At 34.4% G+C, this 18085-nt stretch overlaps 2 protein-coding genes across 2 annotated transcripts in view; one reads left to right on the top strand and one right to left on the bottom strand.

Moving 5' to 3' along the window:
• Nucleotides 1–2085: 2085 nt before the first annotated feature.
• Nucleotides 2086–15905, top strand: LOC111421565 (aminopeptidase N-like). The gene is made up of 8 exons (XM_071193926.1): nucleotides 2086–2822; nucleotides 2876–3025; nucleotides 3073–3559; nucleotides 3608–4024; nucleotides 7280–7478; nucleotides 7537–7814; nucleotides 7862–8434; nucleotides 15162–15905. Exons 1-8 carry the CDS (start codon nucleotides 2329–2331, stop codon nucleotides 15297–15299), a joined length of 2736 nt encoding a protein of 911 aa, XP_071050027.1. The 5' UTR covers nucleotides 2086–2328; the 3' UTR covers nucleotides 15300–15905.
• Nucleotides 15642–18085, bottom strand: part of LOC111421771 (Sex peptide receptor) — a 78838-nt gene continuing 76394 nt past the window's right edge. The window contains exon 4 of the mRNA XM_071193929.1: nucleotides 15642–16593. Within this exon, the coding sequence (XP_071050030.1) occupies nucleotides 15991–16593 (603 nt within the window). The 3' untranslated portion in view covers nucleotides 15642–15990. The remainder of the gene's footprint in view (nucleotides 16594–18085) is intronic.

The following is an 18085-nucleotide window of genomic DNA, read 5'->3' as shown; positions in this document are numbered from 1 at the left end:
TCGGAAGTATCTAATCTTCAGAAAGCAGTATTTAGTCTTCTAGAAGCAGTATCTAGTCTTCTAGAAGCAGTATCTAGTCTTCTGCCAATGTTATGTATGTTTTCTCCAACAATATCTTATCTTTCTTTTGCAGTACTTAGACCTGTCAGCGGTATCTAGTCTTCAGAAAGCAGGATTTAGTCTCCACAAAGCAATTTTAGTCTTTAGAAAGCAGTATTTAGTGTTCCACATGCTGTATTTAGACCTGTCGGCAGTATCTAGTCTTCAGAAAGCAGACGCTGTATTTAGACCTGTCGGAAGTATCTAATCTTCAGAAAGCAGTATTTAGTCTTCTAGAAGCAGTATCTAGTCTTCTAGAAGCAGTATCTAGTCTTCTGCCAACGTTATGTATGTTTTCTCCAACAATATCTTATCTTTCTTTTGCAGTACTTAGACCTGTCAGCGGTATCTAGTCTTCAGAAAGCAGGATTTAGTCTCCACAAAGCAATTTTAGTCTTTAGAAAGCAGTATTTAGTGTTCCAGATGCTGTATTTAGACCTGTCGGCAGTATCTAGTCTTCAGAAAGCAGTATTTAGTCTTCTAGAAGCAGTATCTAGTCTTCTAGAAGCAGTATCTAGTCTTCTGCCGAAGTTATATATGTTTTCTCCAAAATATTTTATCTTTCTTTTGCAGTATTTAGACCTGTTAGCAGTATCTAGTCTTCAGAAAGCAGTATTTAGTCTCCACAAAGCAATTTTAGTCTTTAGAAGGCAGTATTTAGTGTTCCAGACGCTGTATTCAGACCTGTCGGAAGTATCTAGTCTTCAGAAAGCAGTATTTAGTCTTCTAGAAGCAGTATCTAGTCTTCTAGAAGCAGTATCTAGTCTTCTGCCAACGTTATGTATGTTTTCTCCAACAATATCTTATCTTTCTTTTGCAGTACTTAGACCTGTCAGCGGTATCTAGTCTTCAGAAAGCAGTATTTAGTCTCCACAAAGCAATTTTAGTCTTTAGAAGGCAGTATTTAGTGTTCCAGACTCTGTATTTACACCTGTTGGAAGTATCTAGTCTTCAGAAAGCAATATTTAGTCTTCCAGAAGCAGTATCTAGTCTTCTGCCAACGGTTTGTATGTTTTTTCCAACAATATCTCATCTTTCTTTTGCAGTACTTATACTTGTCAGCAGTATCTAGTCTTCAGAAAGCAGTATTTAGTCTCCACAAAGCAATTTTAGTCTTTAGAAGGCAGTATTTAGTGTTCCAGACGCTGTATTTAGACCTGTCGGAAGTATCTACTCTTCAGAAAGCTGTATTTAGTCTTCTAGAAGCAGTATCTAGTCTTCTAGAAGCAGTATCTAGTCTTCTAGAAGCAGTATCTAGTCTTCTGCCGAAGTTATATATGTTTTCTCCATAATATTTTCTTTCTTTTGCATTATTTAGACCTGTTAGCAGTATCTAGTCTTCAGAAAGCAGTATTTAGTCTCCACAAAACAATTTTAGTCTTTAGAAGGCAGTATTTAGTGTTCCAGACGCTGTATTTAGACATGTCGGAAGTATCTAGTCTTCAGAACGCAGTATTTAGTCTTCTAGAAGCAGTATCTAGTTTTTTAGAAGCAGTATCTAGTCTTTTGCCAACGTTATGTATGTTTTCTCCAACAATATCTTATCTTTCTTTTGCAGTACTTAGACCTGTCAGCAGTATCCAGTCTTCAGAAAGCAGGATTTAGTCTCCACAAAGCAATTTTAGTCTTTAGAAAGCAGTATTTAGTGTTCCAGATGCTGTATTTAGACCTGACGGCAGTATCTAGTCTTCAGAAAGCAATATTTAATCTGCCAGATCAGTATCTAGTCTTCAGAAAGCAGTATTTAGTTTTTTAGAAGCATTAGATCATTTTGGGAGTTGGGAGTTCTTTGATCATATTTTTTTTCTTTAATTAAAATGCATTTTTTAATTTTTCCCCCGCATTTTGGGCGCTCCCCCCCCGCATTCCGTCCAAAATGCTTGGGGGGGGGGGGGGCGTCGCTCCGCTTCCCGGACCCTGGCTCTTCATTTACTAGCGCCGGCACTGGACTGTGGACTGAAGAAAGACTTCGCTGACAGTGCATAGTTGGTTGCAGAGTTGGTTGGTCCGCCTACCCAATATATAATCTATGTAATGTAAGTTATTAAATCACTTTGACCTTGACAATTTCAAACATTGCACAACAGCCATAACGTAACATAAAATTTCTTACTTACAATTAGAGTCAATGACCTTGATGCAGAATCGTGATTTTACACAATGTATTGATCATAAATATTAAAAATTAGTTTTTACAATCGATATGTCAAATTTGAAAGAAAATGTCAGATGTATGTATTACATGGCAAAGACTTAATTCTCTTTATCTCAATATCTTTATTAAAATTATCAATTGAATGTCCATGCCCTTATAAACCTTATACAAAGCAATCTAATGGAATAAGATTACCGAAAAGTATAAAACCGATCAGTTATGATATTACATTAGAACCTGCTTTAAACCTAAATACAAATAATCCTGCGTTTAAAGGAAGTGCTGCAATAAAAATAGTTGTTGTAGAAAATACCATTAATTTAACATTGCATGCTGAGAAATTATCTATAGATGACAACGCGGTAAAAGTTACAGATACATTTGGGAATTTAGTTTTAATAAATTATGTCTCAAGAAATGAAGAAAGCAATTTCTTTATTATTACAATGGATAAAAAAATGTTGAAGGATAAAAAGTATGTTATAATTTTCACCAAATATATTGGTACTTTACAAAATGATATCGACGGATTATTTTTTGGAAAATATACCGAAAATAATCAAGAAAAGTAAGCTTATTTATTTAATTAAATTTCATCATTAATTTTTCCTTTTTTCTAAGAACATTTATCGCCAGCCAATTTGAACCTTCAGCAGCAAGAAAAGCATTTCCTTGTTTCGATGAACCAGAATATAAAGCTACCTTTAATATTTCTATAATCAGGTCAAACGATTACAATTCAATATCTAACTCGCCACTATCAAAAACCATGTAAACGATTTATTTATTACTTATATATAACTTATTAATTAACTCAGTGATTTAGGTAATGGTTTATACAAGGATGTTTACGCAGAAACAGTTTCTATGTCAACATATTTAGTGGCTCTCATTGTATCTCAATTCACATCTATTAGCGAAAACAACCAAAGGGTTTTTGGAAAATCCGAAAATATTAATAAAGGATTTGGCGAATACGCTTTAAAAACTGGATTAAAAGTCCAAAAAGTTCTTGAAGCTTATTTTGGAATACCATATGCATTACCAAAATTGGATCAAGTTGCGATTCCAGATAAACCATTTTTAGGGGCAATGGAAAATTGGGGATTAATAACTTATAGAGAATCGTATTTATTATTTTCTAAGGATCACTCGACCAATAATCAAAAACAAGACGTTTGTACAGTTATTTCCCACGAAAATGCACACCAATGGTTTGGAAACTTAGTAACGTTAAATTGGTGGAAATATTCTTGGTTAAACGAAGGATTTGCTACATATTTCGAATATTTAGCGGCTTCCCTCGTTAGTTTAATTTAAAAATATACCGCAATTTTTACGCAATTTTTTTAGGTCGAGCCCACATGGAGATTAAACGAACAATTTCTCTTCGTAATCCATGAAGCTCTTCATTATGATAGCACTAATAAATCTGTTCCAATGAATTACGAAAGTTCTGACAACGAGGGTGCTCCAATTATGATAACTTATAATAAAGCTGCCGCTATAATTCGCATGGCAAAACATTTTTTAACAAAACCAATTTTTAAGGATGCTCTCAACATGTATTTAATGACAAAAAAATTTAATACAGCTACACCGGACGATCTTTATCAAGCATTTCAAACAGAAATTGATATCACTAATAAGAGTTCTATGTTAAATGGGTTTAATATTAGTTATGTATTGAGCTCGTGGATGAATCAAGAAGGATATCCTGTTGTAAAAATGAATAGGAATTATAAAACTGGAGCGATTACGTTAAAACAAGTATTTAAGTAGTGTTGGAGGTAAATGGTTGTTTTAGGAATGTTTTTCTGTATGTTATCTATTTTTGATATTTTTGCCCAAGATAATCATTTAGCACGTAGTATGCTATTTTCTATTTATTGATATATGATTCCGGGTTAGGATTTCTGGGATATCTTTTTATGTCTGATTTTGACTTTGGGAAAATGTTTTCCTACAATAACCATCTGCCTATAACTTATATACAGTTATACAATAAAGTTTACATACAGCCCGGAAAATGATAATATCTTAACAAAACATTTAAGAAGTCCATATTATTTCCATATTTTACATAAAAACTATATAAGTTATTATTAATCAAGGGGAACACAAAACATAATCATATCTTTAACTCAAAAAAGTCTACCTAGAGTCCTAAAAAAAAGTCTATCAGTGTCCGTTATAGCTCAATAAAAATATACAACTATCTAGCGCTGAATAACAAATAAAACTAGGCTTACACCAGCACTAGACCTAGAACTAAAAACATTCTGTTTAACCGTGCGTCTCTTAAAATGGCAAAACCTGAATGTTGCTATTTTTAGGTGTGATGTTAGTTCTAGAGACAGTGGTAAGTAGCGTAGTTAGCATAAAATATCATTAAGTTGCATATTTTTATTGAACTAAAACTAGAACTAACACTAAAAAGTATCTAGTTCTAGTTCTGGTCTAGTATTAGTTCTAGTTTTGCACTAGCACTATCACTAGAACTAACACAAGATCTAGAACTAGAATAATTCGGGTTTAGCAGTCTTGAAAGACGTGCGGCTAAGGCCGAATGTTTCTATTTCTAGGTCTGATGTTAGTTCTAGAGACAGTGATAAGTAGTGCTAGTTAGCATAAGATATCACTATGTTGTATAGTTTTATTGAACTGAAACTGGAACTAACACTAGACCTAGAAACTGAAAGTATTGGGTTTAGCCGCACGTCTCTCAAGACGGCTAAACCCGAATGATTCTAGTTCTAGGTCTAGCACTGCATAACAATTAAAACTAGAACTAACACTAGACCTAGAACTAACACAAGACCTAGAACTAGAATAATTCAGGTTTAGCCATCTTGAGAGACGTGCGGCTAATTCCGAATGTTTTTAGTTCTAGATCTAGTGTTAGTTCTAGTTTTACACTGTCACTAGAACTAACACAAGACCTAGAACTAGAATAATTCGGGTTTAGCAGTCTTGTGAGACGTGCGGTTAAGCCCGATTGTTTCTAGTTCTAGGTCTGATGTTAGTTCTAGACACAGTGATAAATAGTGCTAGCTAGCATAAGATACCACTATGTTGTATATTTTTATTGAACTGAAACTAGAACTAACACTAGACCTAGAACTAGAAAGTATCAGGTTTAGGTCAGGTTCTAGGTCTTGTGTCAGTTCTAATGATAGTGCTATTACAAAACTAAATCCAACGCTAGACCAAGAACTAGAATCATTCGGGTTTAGCCGCACGTCTCTCAAGACGGCTAAACCCGAATGATTCTAGTTCTAGGTCTAGCACTGCATAACAATTAAAACTAGAACTAACACTAGACCTAGAACTAACACAAGACCTAGAACTAGAATAATTCGGGTTTAGCCGTCTTGAGAGACGTGCGGCTAAATCCGAATGTTTCTAGTTCGAGATCTACTGTTAGTTTTAGTTTTACACTGTCACTAGAACTAACACAAGACCTAGAACTAGAATAATTCGGGTTTAGCAGTCTTGTGAGACGTGCGGCTAAGCCCGAATGTTTCTAGTTCTAGATCTGATGTGAGTTCTAGACACAGTGATAAATAGTGCTAGTTAGCATAAGATATCACTATGTTGTATATTTTTATTGAACTGAAACTAGAACTAACACTAGACCTAGAACTGAAAGTATCGGGTTTAGCCGCACGTCTCTCAAGACGGCTAAACCCGAATGATTCTAGTTCTAGGTATAGCACTGCATAACAATTAAAACTAGAACTAACACTAGATCTAGAACTAGAAACATTCGGGCTTAGCCGCACGTCTAACAAGACTGTTAAACCCTAATTATTCTAGTTCTAGGTCTTGTGTTAGTTCTAGTGACAGTGTAAAACTAAAACTAACACTAGATCTAGAACTAGAAACATTCGGGTTTAGCCGCACGCCTCTCAAGACGGCTAAACCCAATGATTCTAATTCTAGGTCTTCTGTTAGTTCTAGTGATAGTGCTATTGCAAAACTAAATCCAACACTAGACTTAGAATCATTCGGGTTTAGCCGCACGTCTCTCAAGACGGCTAAACCCAATGATTCTAATTCTAGGTCTTCTGTTAGTTCTAGTGATAGTGCTATTGCAAAACTAAATCCAACACTAGACCTAGAATCATTCGTGTTTAGCCGCACGCCTCTCAAGACGGCTAAACCCAATGATTCTAATTCTAGGTCTTCTGTTAGTTCTAGTGATAGTGCTATTGCAAAACTAAATCCAACACTAGACCTAGAATCATTCGGGTTTAGCCGCACGTCTCTCAAGACGGCTAAACCCAATGATTCTAATTCTAGGTCTTCTGTTAGTTCTAGTGATAGTGCTATTGCAAAACTAAATCCAACACTAGACCTAGAATCATTCGGGTTTAGCCGCACGTCTCTCAAGACGGCTAAACCCGAATGATTCTAGTTCTAGGTATAGCCGTGCGTCTTCAGACGCACCGCTAAACCCGAATGTATCTAGTTCTAAGTCTAGTGTTAGTTCTAGTTTTACACTGTCACTAGAACTAACATAAGACCTAGAACTAGAATAATTCGAGTTTAGCCGTCTTGAGAGACGTGCGGCTAAATCCGAATGTTTCTAGTTCTAGATCTAGTGTTAGTTCTAGTTTTATACTATCACTAGAACTAACACAAGACCTAGAACTAGAATAATTCGGGTTTAGCCGTCTTGTGAGACGTGCGCCTAAATCCGAATGTTTCTACATCTACGTCTAGTGTTAGTTCTAGACAGTGGTAAAAAGTGCATTAATTAACATTAATTATATTTTAGGAGCTGAGATATTATCATTTTTTGGGGTGTATGTAAACTTTATTGTATCTTTGTACATACAAATCGATACAGAGAGTGTTTCATGGATGTTCTATTGTGCATTTCTTTTTGAAACTATTTCTTGCTAATTAAAAGTGTTTATTTTTGTCAAAAAGAAATTATTACATTCCAAATCCGTGATTACACTAGTTTTTGTTTTTGTTTATATTTTTTATAAATATCGATTTATTTTTATTTTCCAGAAACGATTTTTAATCAAAAAATATAAAACCGTAAACAAAAATCTAATTTGGCCAATTCCAATAAATTTTATGTTTTCGAGAAGAGATGATTTCGATTTTTCAAACACCTCCGCCGATTTTTGGTTTGATAAACGAGATTTTCAAATAAACGACAATTTTCCCGTTAATGGCTTTGTTATTGCAAATAAACAACAAACAGGTTAAGATAATATAGATTTAAAATTTCTTAATTAAAACATTTCTTTGTATTATATTAGGTTTCTATAGAGTGAATTATGATATGAATAATTGGGATCGAATAATAAATTATCTTAAAACAAAGACGTTCACGAACGTTATCCCAGTCAATCGAGCTCAGTTAATTAACGACGTATTTAATCTTGCGAAATCCGGTGAATTAAGTTATACCGTTGCCCTAGATTTAAGCATGTATATGTCTGAGGAATTGGATTATCTACCTATTAAAACATTTTTAACTGAAATGGTCTTCCTTGCTAATAAACTTGAACGATCAGAAGTGGAACACTTATTTAAAGTAGAAACATTTACATTATTAACAACGCATAAAATAAAATCTTTTAGGGGTACGTCTTGAGGAGTTTGAAAAATGTCGTTGAACAGCTCACGTTTCATGAAAAGGAAGAAGACGATCACGTGACGAAGCTTACGAGAGTGGCTGTAATGACACAAATTTGTTATCTACGTGACCCGCAATGCGAATCAAGCGCTTTTGAGACTTTACGAGAATTTAAATCTAATAATACGGTTGTTTTATCGCCAAATATGGAAGAATACGTATTTTGTGGCGGGTTGAGAAAAGCCGATATAAACGACTGGGAGGATATGTATAAAAGATATTTAGAGGAAAACGTTGAATTTAGAAAGAAAAGGATTTTAGTAGCGCTTGGATGCGTTGAGAACGAACAAATTTTAATAAATTATATAGATAAAATTGTAAATAATCAAAGTCTGATGCGAAATTTAGATCGTCAAGTTGCGTTTGAATCAATTTATTGTTTTAATGTTTTTGGGAGAGATGTTATTTTATCATTTATGGATCAGTATTTTCTGGTTTTATTAAAAAGTTCATTAAATGTTTATAAAATAATAATTGAGGTTGCATCAATATTACATTCTAAAGAAGATCGAATTAAGGTAATTTTTTAACTTTAACTTTATTTGATAAAGCCGAGGCCATTTGCGGGCGAGGTGCTACAAATTGATGACTGTAGTGACTTGACCGAAAGCAATCTCGGCTTAATCTGATGAAATTATACATTTTTAACTGTAAGTAAAGCTGAGGCTGCTTGTTCGAGGCGCTATAATATGATGATTGTAGTGATTTGACCAAAAGCAATCTCGGCTTAATCTGATGAAATCATACATTTTTAACTGTAAGTAAAGCCGAGGCTGCTTGTTTGAGGCGCAGTAATGTTATGATTAAGAAGTTGATATAATATTAACTGTAGAGCAGTGTTTCTCAAAGTTTTTTCTCTCGCGGTACATTTTCGAAAAAAATTTTTATTGAGGGCACTCCAACTTTAAAAAAATTACTTTTAACTATAAATAAATAAATAGAAAAGAATTTAAAAGAAAGATTTATTATAATATGAATATAAGAACAATATAGAAACATTTCCTATAATAAAATAAAAAATGAGTAATAATTAATAATATAAATACAAAATACAGAAACCTGTAATAAACATGTATTTTAGTGAGAAATATGTGATTGACGATGTTTTGTTATCTCTTCTATATTTGGTTTTATTGTTGAGAGAGCAACTCTCAATTCGTCCTCAACATTTTTCAATTGTGATCGTTTATTATTTTTTATGGTTGTTAATGTTGAAAATCCTAATTCGCACAAATAGGATGTTGAAAACTGGAGCAAAATACTTATTGCTCTTTTAAATAATTTTGGATATTCATCATGAATTGATATCCAAAATTCGAGAGAAATTCGGAGATTAGTTCTTCCTCCTCTTCAAGACAAAGATTGCTGTCTGACGTATTACCAGTAAAAGGGTTTCGAATCCAGTCATGCTTTTCTATATGGATAGATGGAAAATATTTGGCAACTGCTTGCTGAAGAGTGTCTAAATGGCTTTTCACCAAAGGTGCCAGTAAATTTCTCTTAGTGTCAGGAATTTTGGCAAACATCTCTAAATTGTTCTCGCCGACTTTTTTTGACCATAAACATAACTTATTACTAAATGCAGTTAATTTGTCCGTTGATGTTAAAATATTTTCGTGTCGTCCTTGCAAACTTGAATTTAAATGGTTAAGATGTGAAAAGATATGTTCTAGGTAACACACCACAATTCATTGCTCAAACAGTCATAAAATTGTTGTGTTTTCAAAATTCTTCTTTTCTCCTTTTCTCCCATAGTCGTTTCTTCTTTAAAGAATACACAAAGTTCTTCTCTTAACTCATACACACGAGCTAAAACTCGTCCTCTAGAAAGCCATCGAACTTCACTATGCAATAATAAGCAATTGTAATTAGCTTCCATGCTGTCACATAATTCTTTGAATAACCGTGATTTTAATGGTTTGCTTTTAATATAATTGACTATTTTTATCACATCTTCCAAAACAGATATTAGTTCCGTAGGAAGAGTTTTGGCTACTAAAGCTTCTCGATGTATAATACAATGAGTAGTAATAATATCAGCATTTTTTTGTTTCGCGTACGTCCAGAACCCTTTCTCATTACCGACCATTGCAGGAGCACCGTCTGTACAAATTCCTGTGCAAAAGTTCCAGGAGAGATTGGAATTTTTGAAAAAATTGTCGACGCAATCAAATATTTCTTTACCCGTTGTCCTCCCCGACAATTCTTGACAAAATAAAAATTGATTTATAATTGAATCCCCGTTAATTAAGCGTACAAATCCCATTAATTGTGCTTTTCCGCTAATGTCTGTTGATTCATCTATTTGTAGGGCAAATATTTTATTGTTAAGTTTTTGGTGAACTATGTTTTCCGACATATCAGCAATTCGTCGACTAATGGTGTCGTTGGAGAGAGGGATTTTGTTTATTTCAGTTTCTGCTTCTTTCCCTAACATACATTTCACCATTATTCGACAAGCAGGGCCAATTAACGTTTCCCCAATTGAATGAGGTTTCATCTTCTGTGCAATAAGTTGGGCTACCTCGTAAGACGCAATTTGTGCTTTATCTGACACCCTTACTGCTTTTTCGAATTTTTGGGATTGTTTGGCACTATTAGTTATTAATCGTTCAAAATAATTTTTGCATTTGGACACCAAACTTGGGTGAACTTTTTCCAAATGCCGTTTTAGTTTGCTAGGAACCATTGCTCCGTTTGTTTTTGTATTCCCACAAACAACACATAAAGGCAATGGGGTATCTACGCTTCCTGTCCATGTAAAATCATAATTGAAGGGGTCGGGAGAAAAAAGTGCCAAGCATCATGTTTGTTGTTTTGAGATATAGCAAGTTGAAAGTTTGACTAAATCCATAAATAACATTTTAGTGCAGACAACAAACCAAAGTTTTTTAATACAAAGTGAAGATGTAGGTAAAAAAAACGCTATTATAAGATGAAAATGGTTGTATAGAAAAATATGCACTGAATAATGTTGCTTGGCATTTTTTCCCCAAAAATAAAAAACATTAGGTTTGTTTGTACTTTTATTAAAACACACACTGTCATCGACAAAAAATACTCTTAACCAAAAAGGTACTTTTCAAATAGGCCTATATTACCACAACATCTTCTTTTTGGTCGTCTACTTCAGCGGAAGACTGTAGGCCATTGTAATATCCATGGTAGATGGGAGGAATGTATTGCATCAAGGATTTAACATCATCTAATTTTTTCTTATTGATTTTGTTGGGCGCATTTCTTTTTAAATATAGTGCTGGAATAGAACTCCTTCCACGTTTCTTTAGGTTCAACACTAAAAACTCTTCGTTCATCAAGTGTTTGAGTTTCATTTGAAAAGGTTCTTCGCTGTCAAATTTAAAGCAAATAGCTTTGGAAAATCGTGGAGGAGTAACACCATCTGTACAAAACTTGCTTTTTGTGTTAAAGTAGGTCTCTTGCACCCTAGACAAATCGAGGAAATCCTCACTCATCATGCATGTTACGATGAAGTTCAGTGTTTTGTTCCACACTTTGCTACTATCTCTCTCCATTGCCCAGGACTGTACACATTTTGGCAGTGCTTGGTATGATACTTTTCTATTTTTGAAAAGTCACGGTCTGATGGAAGATAAGTATGCCCAGTTATCAGGAAGTAATGTTCTATTGTTTCAAAACGTTTACTAGCTACAAGGTGTGATCAAAGCGACATTATGTTCCAATTTTTATTTTGTCCTCCGCAGTTGTCGGTAAATATTACCAACTTCTTTGCGTGGACATTTGCTACTAATAAGTACTTTACAATACAGCTTCCTATTTCATCACTACCCCTTTTTCCAACTGATTCATCCCACATGAACATAAAACCTTGTCCAGAAGTGCAGTTATGGATACCTACGTTATAGGTCCACAGTTTCCTGCAGTAAAATGCAGGTCCACATGACAGTTTTGGTGTAGGGAGGGTTTGTTGCTAAATAATTGGGATTGTCATCAAATTCTTCATACAAATCTTCTAGGTTTTCATAATAATCTTTAAGATTTCTAACACATTTCCTCTTTCCCTCCATGTCTCATGAGAAGCTTGACACTGTCTTCCCCAAAACTTTGCAAACAACCAGTTGAGGTAATAAAATGCAATGCAAATACAGAGCAATCTTACGGCAATAATTGAAATCTAAACAGTGCTGCTTGTAATTTGTTCAATTTACTCATAGACAGCACTGCTAAATTCGGTTAGGCCAAAATGATGCTTGGCACTTTTTTCTCCCGACCCCTTCAATTAAGGTAATCTTCACTATACTTTCTTGAATTAATTTTCGCCTTTTTTGCCTCGTCAGCAGCTGTAGTGGATGCACTATTAACAGTTAAAAATTTTCTTAAATCCATTTTTGATAAGCTAAAAAGAATATGTTAAAATTTATTAATTCTAATTATTATTATTTCATTAATTTTAAAATTTTATTATAAATTTTTGCTTATTGACGATTATGTACTAATAGATTCCGATATAAATCCGATACCCCTCATCTGTTTTCGTGATAAAATATATATATTTTTTTACAATAAAATGTATAAATAAAGGAAACGTAGGCTATATTAATTTTTTAAGTAAATTGGATAATTACGTTATTTGTCAAAAATCTGCAAACTCTATAAAAGTTCTAAGTTATAAAACATGTAAATTTCGTTAAGATCGCATTTATGTTATTAATATAAACAATTAAGTAAATACAGGGTGTCCCAGACCACCCGTACCAGCCGATTTATTCGGAAACGGTGAGTCCTAGAGAGTTGAAATAAAAAATTCGTCAACTAAAGCAGACACCCTCCTTCTAGATAGTGTGTTACGACCGACCAACAACAACCGGAAGTGGGTGCAATTGAGTAGTACTTTAATATTTTATATGTAAAGAGGGGTCAATTACGATATCATCGTAAAGAACTCTTCAATAGAAATCTCTTTTGCTTGAAAAAAATTTTTATATTGCTAATCGTTTTCGAAATAATCCACCCTAATTGTTGGTACTTTTTACCGGTGTTATTTAAGTTGACAAATAGATGTCGCTTGACAGAACGTCAACTTTGTGAAACTAGCAGTTATCAATTCTTCGTATTTATCTTGAACAACTAATTAGAATTTTATTTAAACATCAACATGCCTTTCAACAATGAAGAAGCGTATGACATGTTGATGTTATTGGGGGAATGCAGACAAAATTTTCGGGCTGCCGAAAGATTGTATGCCGAGCGCTTTCCTTACCGACCACAGCAAAGTCGTCATGTCTTCAGTCGTCTTGCTTGTAGAGTTAAGCGATTTGGGGTAGTTCGTCCTCATCACAACATCAGACACAGAATAAAAAGAACCGTGCAAGACAATCGAACAGCGGAGGTAATAGCCGATGTTGAGTTATACCCTCATTTATCCGTCCGTGATATGGCAAGGGAATTCGATATCACCAAGAGCTCAGTCCAACGGATATTAAAAGAAAATAAATTTTAACGCTTATCATGTAAATCTTTGCCAAGAATTAAGAGATCAAGATTTTAATAACCGATTACAATTTTGTAATTGGTTATTAGGCCAAACTCAATTTTTTCATCGGAATATCCTTTGGACAGATGAAGCGACATTTAAAAGTAATGGGCAGTTAAACCTGCACAATGCCCACTACTGGTCAGAAGTTAACCCCCATTGGATGCTTGAAATGAACAATCAAAATCTGTGGTCTCTAAATGTGTGGTGCGGGATTTTGGGCGACACCATAATTGGGCCCTTTTATTTTGATGGCACTCTCAATGGTCGCAGGTATGCGGAATTTCTTGCTGGCACATTGCAGCATGATTTGTTGGGTGACATTCCATTAGCAATAAGGAGGAGATTGTGGCTACAACAAGATGGCTGCCCAGCACATTATGCTGCGGTATCTCGTGCGATTTGTGACCAAAAATTCCTTGGGCGATGGATTGGAAGAGGAGGTTGTGTGGCGTGGCCAGCACGATCACCCGATTTGACCCCTCTTGATTTCTATCTTTGGGGTCGACTTAAGAATTTAGTTTATAAACATCGACCAACAACAAAGGAAGAAATGAAGAACAGAATTCAAGAAGCGTGTCAGAATTTAAGTGCAAGAGAAATTTTAAATGCGGTAGATAGTGTAAGGCTCCGGCTTGAAAAATGTGTTGCTCAAAATGGTAGACAATTTGAACATTTATAATCTTTATTATCTTGATTTTGTTAATTTTTTATTAGATTGAGCGTTTTGTGTCGTTTTGTCGTCCAAATAATTCCTTTCCATAGTTATTTTATTCATTTGTTTAATAAGAACTGGTATTTTTACTTTAATTTATTAAGTTTTATTATTTAGTGTTTTGTAATATTCTTCTGTGGTAAAAAAAACTCCTTGTTATTTTATTCATTTTGTTAGTAAAAACAATTTCTTGTTATTAACCAGCCATTTCTAAATTACACGATTTTTCAGAACGACGAATAGCAACATCTATTTGTCAACTTAAATAACACCGGTAAAAAGTACCAACAATTAGGGTTTATTATTTCGAAAACGATTAGCAATATAAAAATTTTTTTCAAGCGAAAGAGATTTCTATTGAAGAGTTCTTTACGATGATATCGTAATTGACCCCTCTTTACATATAAAATATTAAAGTACTACTCAATTGCACCCACTTCCGGATGTTGTTGGTCGGTCGTAACACACTATCTAGAAGGAGGGTGTCTGCTTTAGTTGACGAATTTTTTATTTCAACTCTCTAGGACTCACCGTTTCCGAATAAATTGGCTGGTACGGGTGGTCTGGGACACCCTGTAAATAATCTTACCTTATTTTTCCTGAGAAATCCTAATTATTCAATAAATAGCACGAAAACACAATAACAATTGAATAACATAAAGAAAAGCCCAAAACGTTTTACAGTCCTAGAGGACCTAACCTAGAGAGGATATACAGTATTTTCGGGGAATAACCTAATACGCTTTACCGATGGTTTTTCGGAAACTTGCTCTTTAGTCAATAGATGGCTTTACGAGAGTACGGCGCACAGTAGAAATTTAATTTAAATTAATAAATTTAAAAGACTTTCAAAATTTCGCGGCACACTTTAAGATATTCACGGCACACCTTTTGAGAAACACTGCTGTAGAGCCTTAAACGCAAGCAACTTCGGCTTAATCGGATAAAATGGTATATTGACTCGCTTAACACGAAACTGTCATTTGTATTATTTATTAATATCTTTATATATTTTTAGATAAAAAATCTTAATCAAAAATATGGACAAAAATATTTTGGTTATGCACTAAAAATTATTGATGAAAATATAGAATGGAAAAATCAGTATGTTCCAAATATAGAAAAATGGTTTATTTCCCATAAAAAAGATTTTTAACGAAGAAGCTTAATATACCCACACAGACGGTTGTAGAACTCGAATATTTCGTTGTAAAATTACAGATTTTATGGGTTAAACCTCGACACGTAACTACAACCGTCTTTTACTACAGAACGTTAAAGTGGGTTAACACGTCTATTCTATAAACTTTTCGTTGTACGAAAGAATACTTTTAACTTGGTACATTTTGAACCAACAACTTTGAAATAATTGATTTAAAAAAGTTTAAGGAAAAATTTAATTTCAACTTACTTTCTTTGGTCTTTTTTCTGTGCTCCTTTTGATGAATTAAATTAAGGGTGGCATTTTAGTACTTACCTCATTATTAAAAGAGAAATCTTTAAATATTTTTCTTTATTATTTACACATAGAATAGATTCACACTTAAACATTACATCTATTTTACATTAAATTTATAATATTCATTTCCATTGAATATACACAAATATACACAAATAATCTCAAATACTTTTTTTTTCATATTGTATCAGCAAAATACTTTCAAAATAGGGCTCACTTCGTTGAAAGTATTGGCCGAGACCCAAGTATTTGATTTATCTACAAAGTTATTTACAAACATCGACTTAATAAATAATAATAAATAAATTAATTCGACTCGTTATTTCTAATTAAACTAATTTATCTAATTTTTAAATTACACCACATCATCGTAGATACTTTAATTAATTTACAATACAGTCTCGTTTGTGCATGTTCTCGGTCCGTTAACCAGAGAATACCTTGTTGAACCGCTGTTTCGATTTGTAATAGTCCCCCGGATGAATAATTCTTTAAAAGTTTCGCGAAATTGTCGCGACATCCCACAATAAATTGCGAAATTAATCGGATAACTTAAAATAATAAAGAAATTTGTGAACAAAATCAAAGTGTTTGCAACCTTGTAATCTAAAAATCCCTTTAAAACCGAGACCGAGGATGATAGGACGTGCAGTAATGTAACTACAGCGAGAGGTATTTCAACAATTAAGAATACTGTTACGACTACAATGAGCATAAGTGTTGTACAATTCGAATCACGCAATTTTCTACATTCGGATTTTTGATTTTTATTCGATAATAATTGATCGCGTCTTTGTTGAGCTTGCTTCAAAGCTCGAAATAATAGGAAATTGAGCACTACAAGAGCTATACACGGAATTAAATGAACAAATATTACCCTAAAAAGATAATAAACCGAATAGTAAATATCTTCTGTGATGTAATCCCGAATCCATGCTGCTGTTGTTTTATTACAAACGTGTACTCTTTGGTTATTCCATTCAATCACAACCTACAAAAAGAATTATTTAATAAACTTTACACAGAAATAATTCATGAACTAAATAGATAATAATTAAAATTTATAATCTTGAAACGTTTGGTTATCTCCTATAAGGGAAACTCGTTAAAATTTATAGCACTATTGATAATTGTAGAAATTTCAATTGGTATTATCAATGATAACAAAATACTAATTTCGATTTTATTTTAATTCGTAAATCTCCAACTAAAAATGTTAAAATTCACGGTGAATTTCACAATGTAAATGCAAATGAAACGACTTCGGGAGCACAATAATAAAGCGAGTGAGGGCTTAAAAATCGTCCGTCCATTACGGATGACATAGTTGCATCCTAAATCAGGCGTTAGAATTCAATGCGAAAAGGGAACGGAAATGTAATGACTGATAGTGAATGGAAACCAATTGAAACTTGATGTCGGCGTTGTAATTATGCTAAAAAAGGATTTATACGTTATATCCAATAATGTAATGGAGCTTTTATGGAAATTATCTTATAGTGCTTAATCAAAATAAATTAATGAATAAATAAATCATTTATTTAGTTAATTGCAACTCGGGGCACACCTTGGTGGAACGAATCTCTTAGCTCCGAAAGACAAGAGGTCCGAAAGCTTTTCAACCGGGCCAAGACATTATTATTATTATTGCTGCCGGGCTGAGGAGGGCGGCCCCTCTCGTTACAGCGACCTATAAGATCTATTGTAAGTTCTTTCCAGCGTAAGGCTATCTTTGAAGCCTCCCAGTTGTTGATTATTTGTTTTAGGTGGCTTTTTTGTAGTCCACATCCAGGTTGGGGTCCAATGAAGGGCGTGTTTGCTGCCTCTTTGGCCGGCTTGTCGGCCTTTTCGTTGCCCTCAATGTTGCTGTGACCTGGAACTCACCATAGGGTAACATCATTGCCCCTAGCGAGTTCTCTCAGGTTGTTGGTGCACTCTCTGATCAGTGCGGAGCCACACGTGTAGGCCTGAATTGCCTTTAAGGCGGCCCGACTGTCTGTGAAAATGTTTATGGATGCACCTTTTTGTCCCTTCTGTAGGTTCAAAGCGGTGCAGAAGTTTATAGCAAGAACTTCTGCTTGGAAAATTGTTAAGTCCGAGCTGAGGGGCAATTTGATGTGGCTATTTGGCCCACTGATGCCCATGCCTACTCCAGATCTTACTGTCTTTGAAGCATCGGTGTACCAGGCTAGGGCTCCTCTTTTTAGTTGTGGCCCTCCTTTCGCCCAGTCATCCCTGCTACTAAATATGACCTTATACGGTTATACGAATAGACTTATATGAATTACACCAAAAACATACGTAAGGCAAAAAGAGAGTCTTGGAGGAGGTTCTGTGAGGGAGTGAAAGACACACCTAGCAGTGCAAGAATTCACAAGATTCTCGCTAGAGATCCGGCACTACCCCTGGGCTCACTTAGGCGGCCTGACGGTAGTTTTACGGACTCTAGCAGAGCCTCGTTGGAGCTTCTCATGCAGAGTCAC

This window comes from Onthophagus taurus, chromosome 2 (assembly GCF_036711975.1).
Source record: "Onthophagus taurus isolate NC chromosome 2, IU_Otau_3.0, whole genome shotgun sequence".
In the NCBI taxonomy this organism is placed as follows: domain Eukaryota; kingdom Metazoa; phylum Arthropoda; class Insecta; order Coleoptera; family Scarabaeidae; genus Onthophagus; species Onthophagus taurus.
The sequence above is the reverse complement of the archived record's forward strand: the minus strand, read 5'-3'. Positions and strand labels throughout refer to the sequence as shown.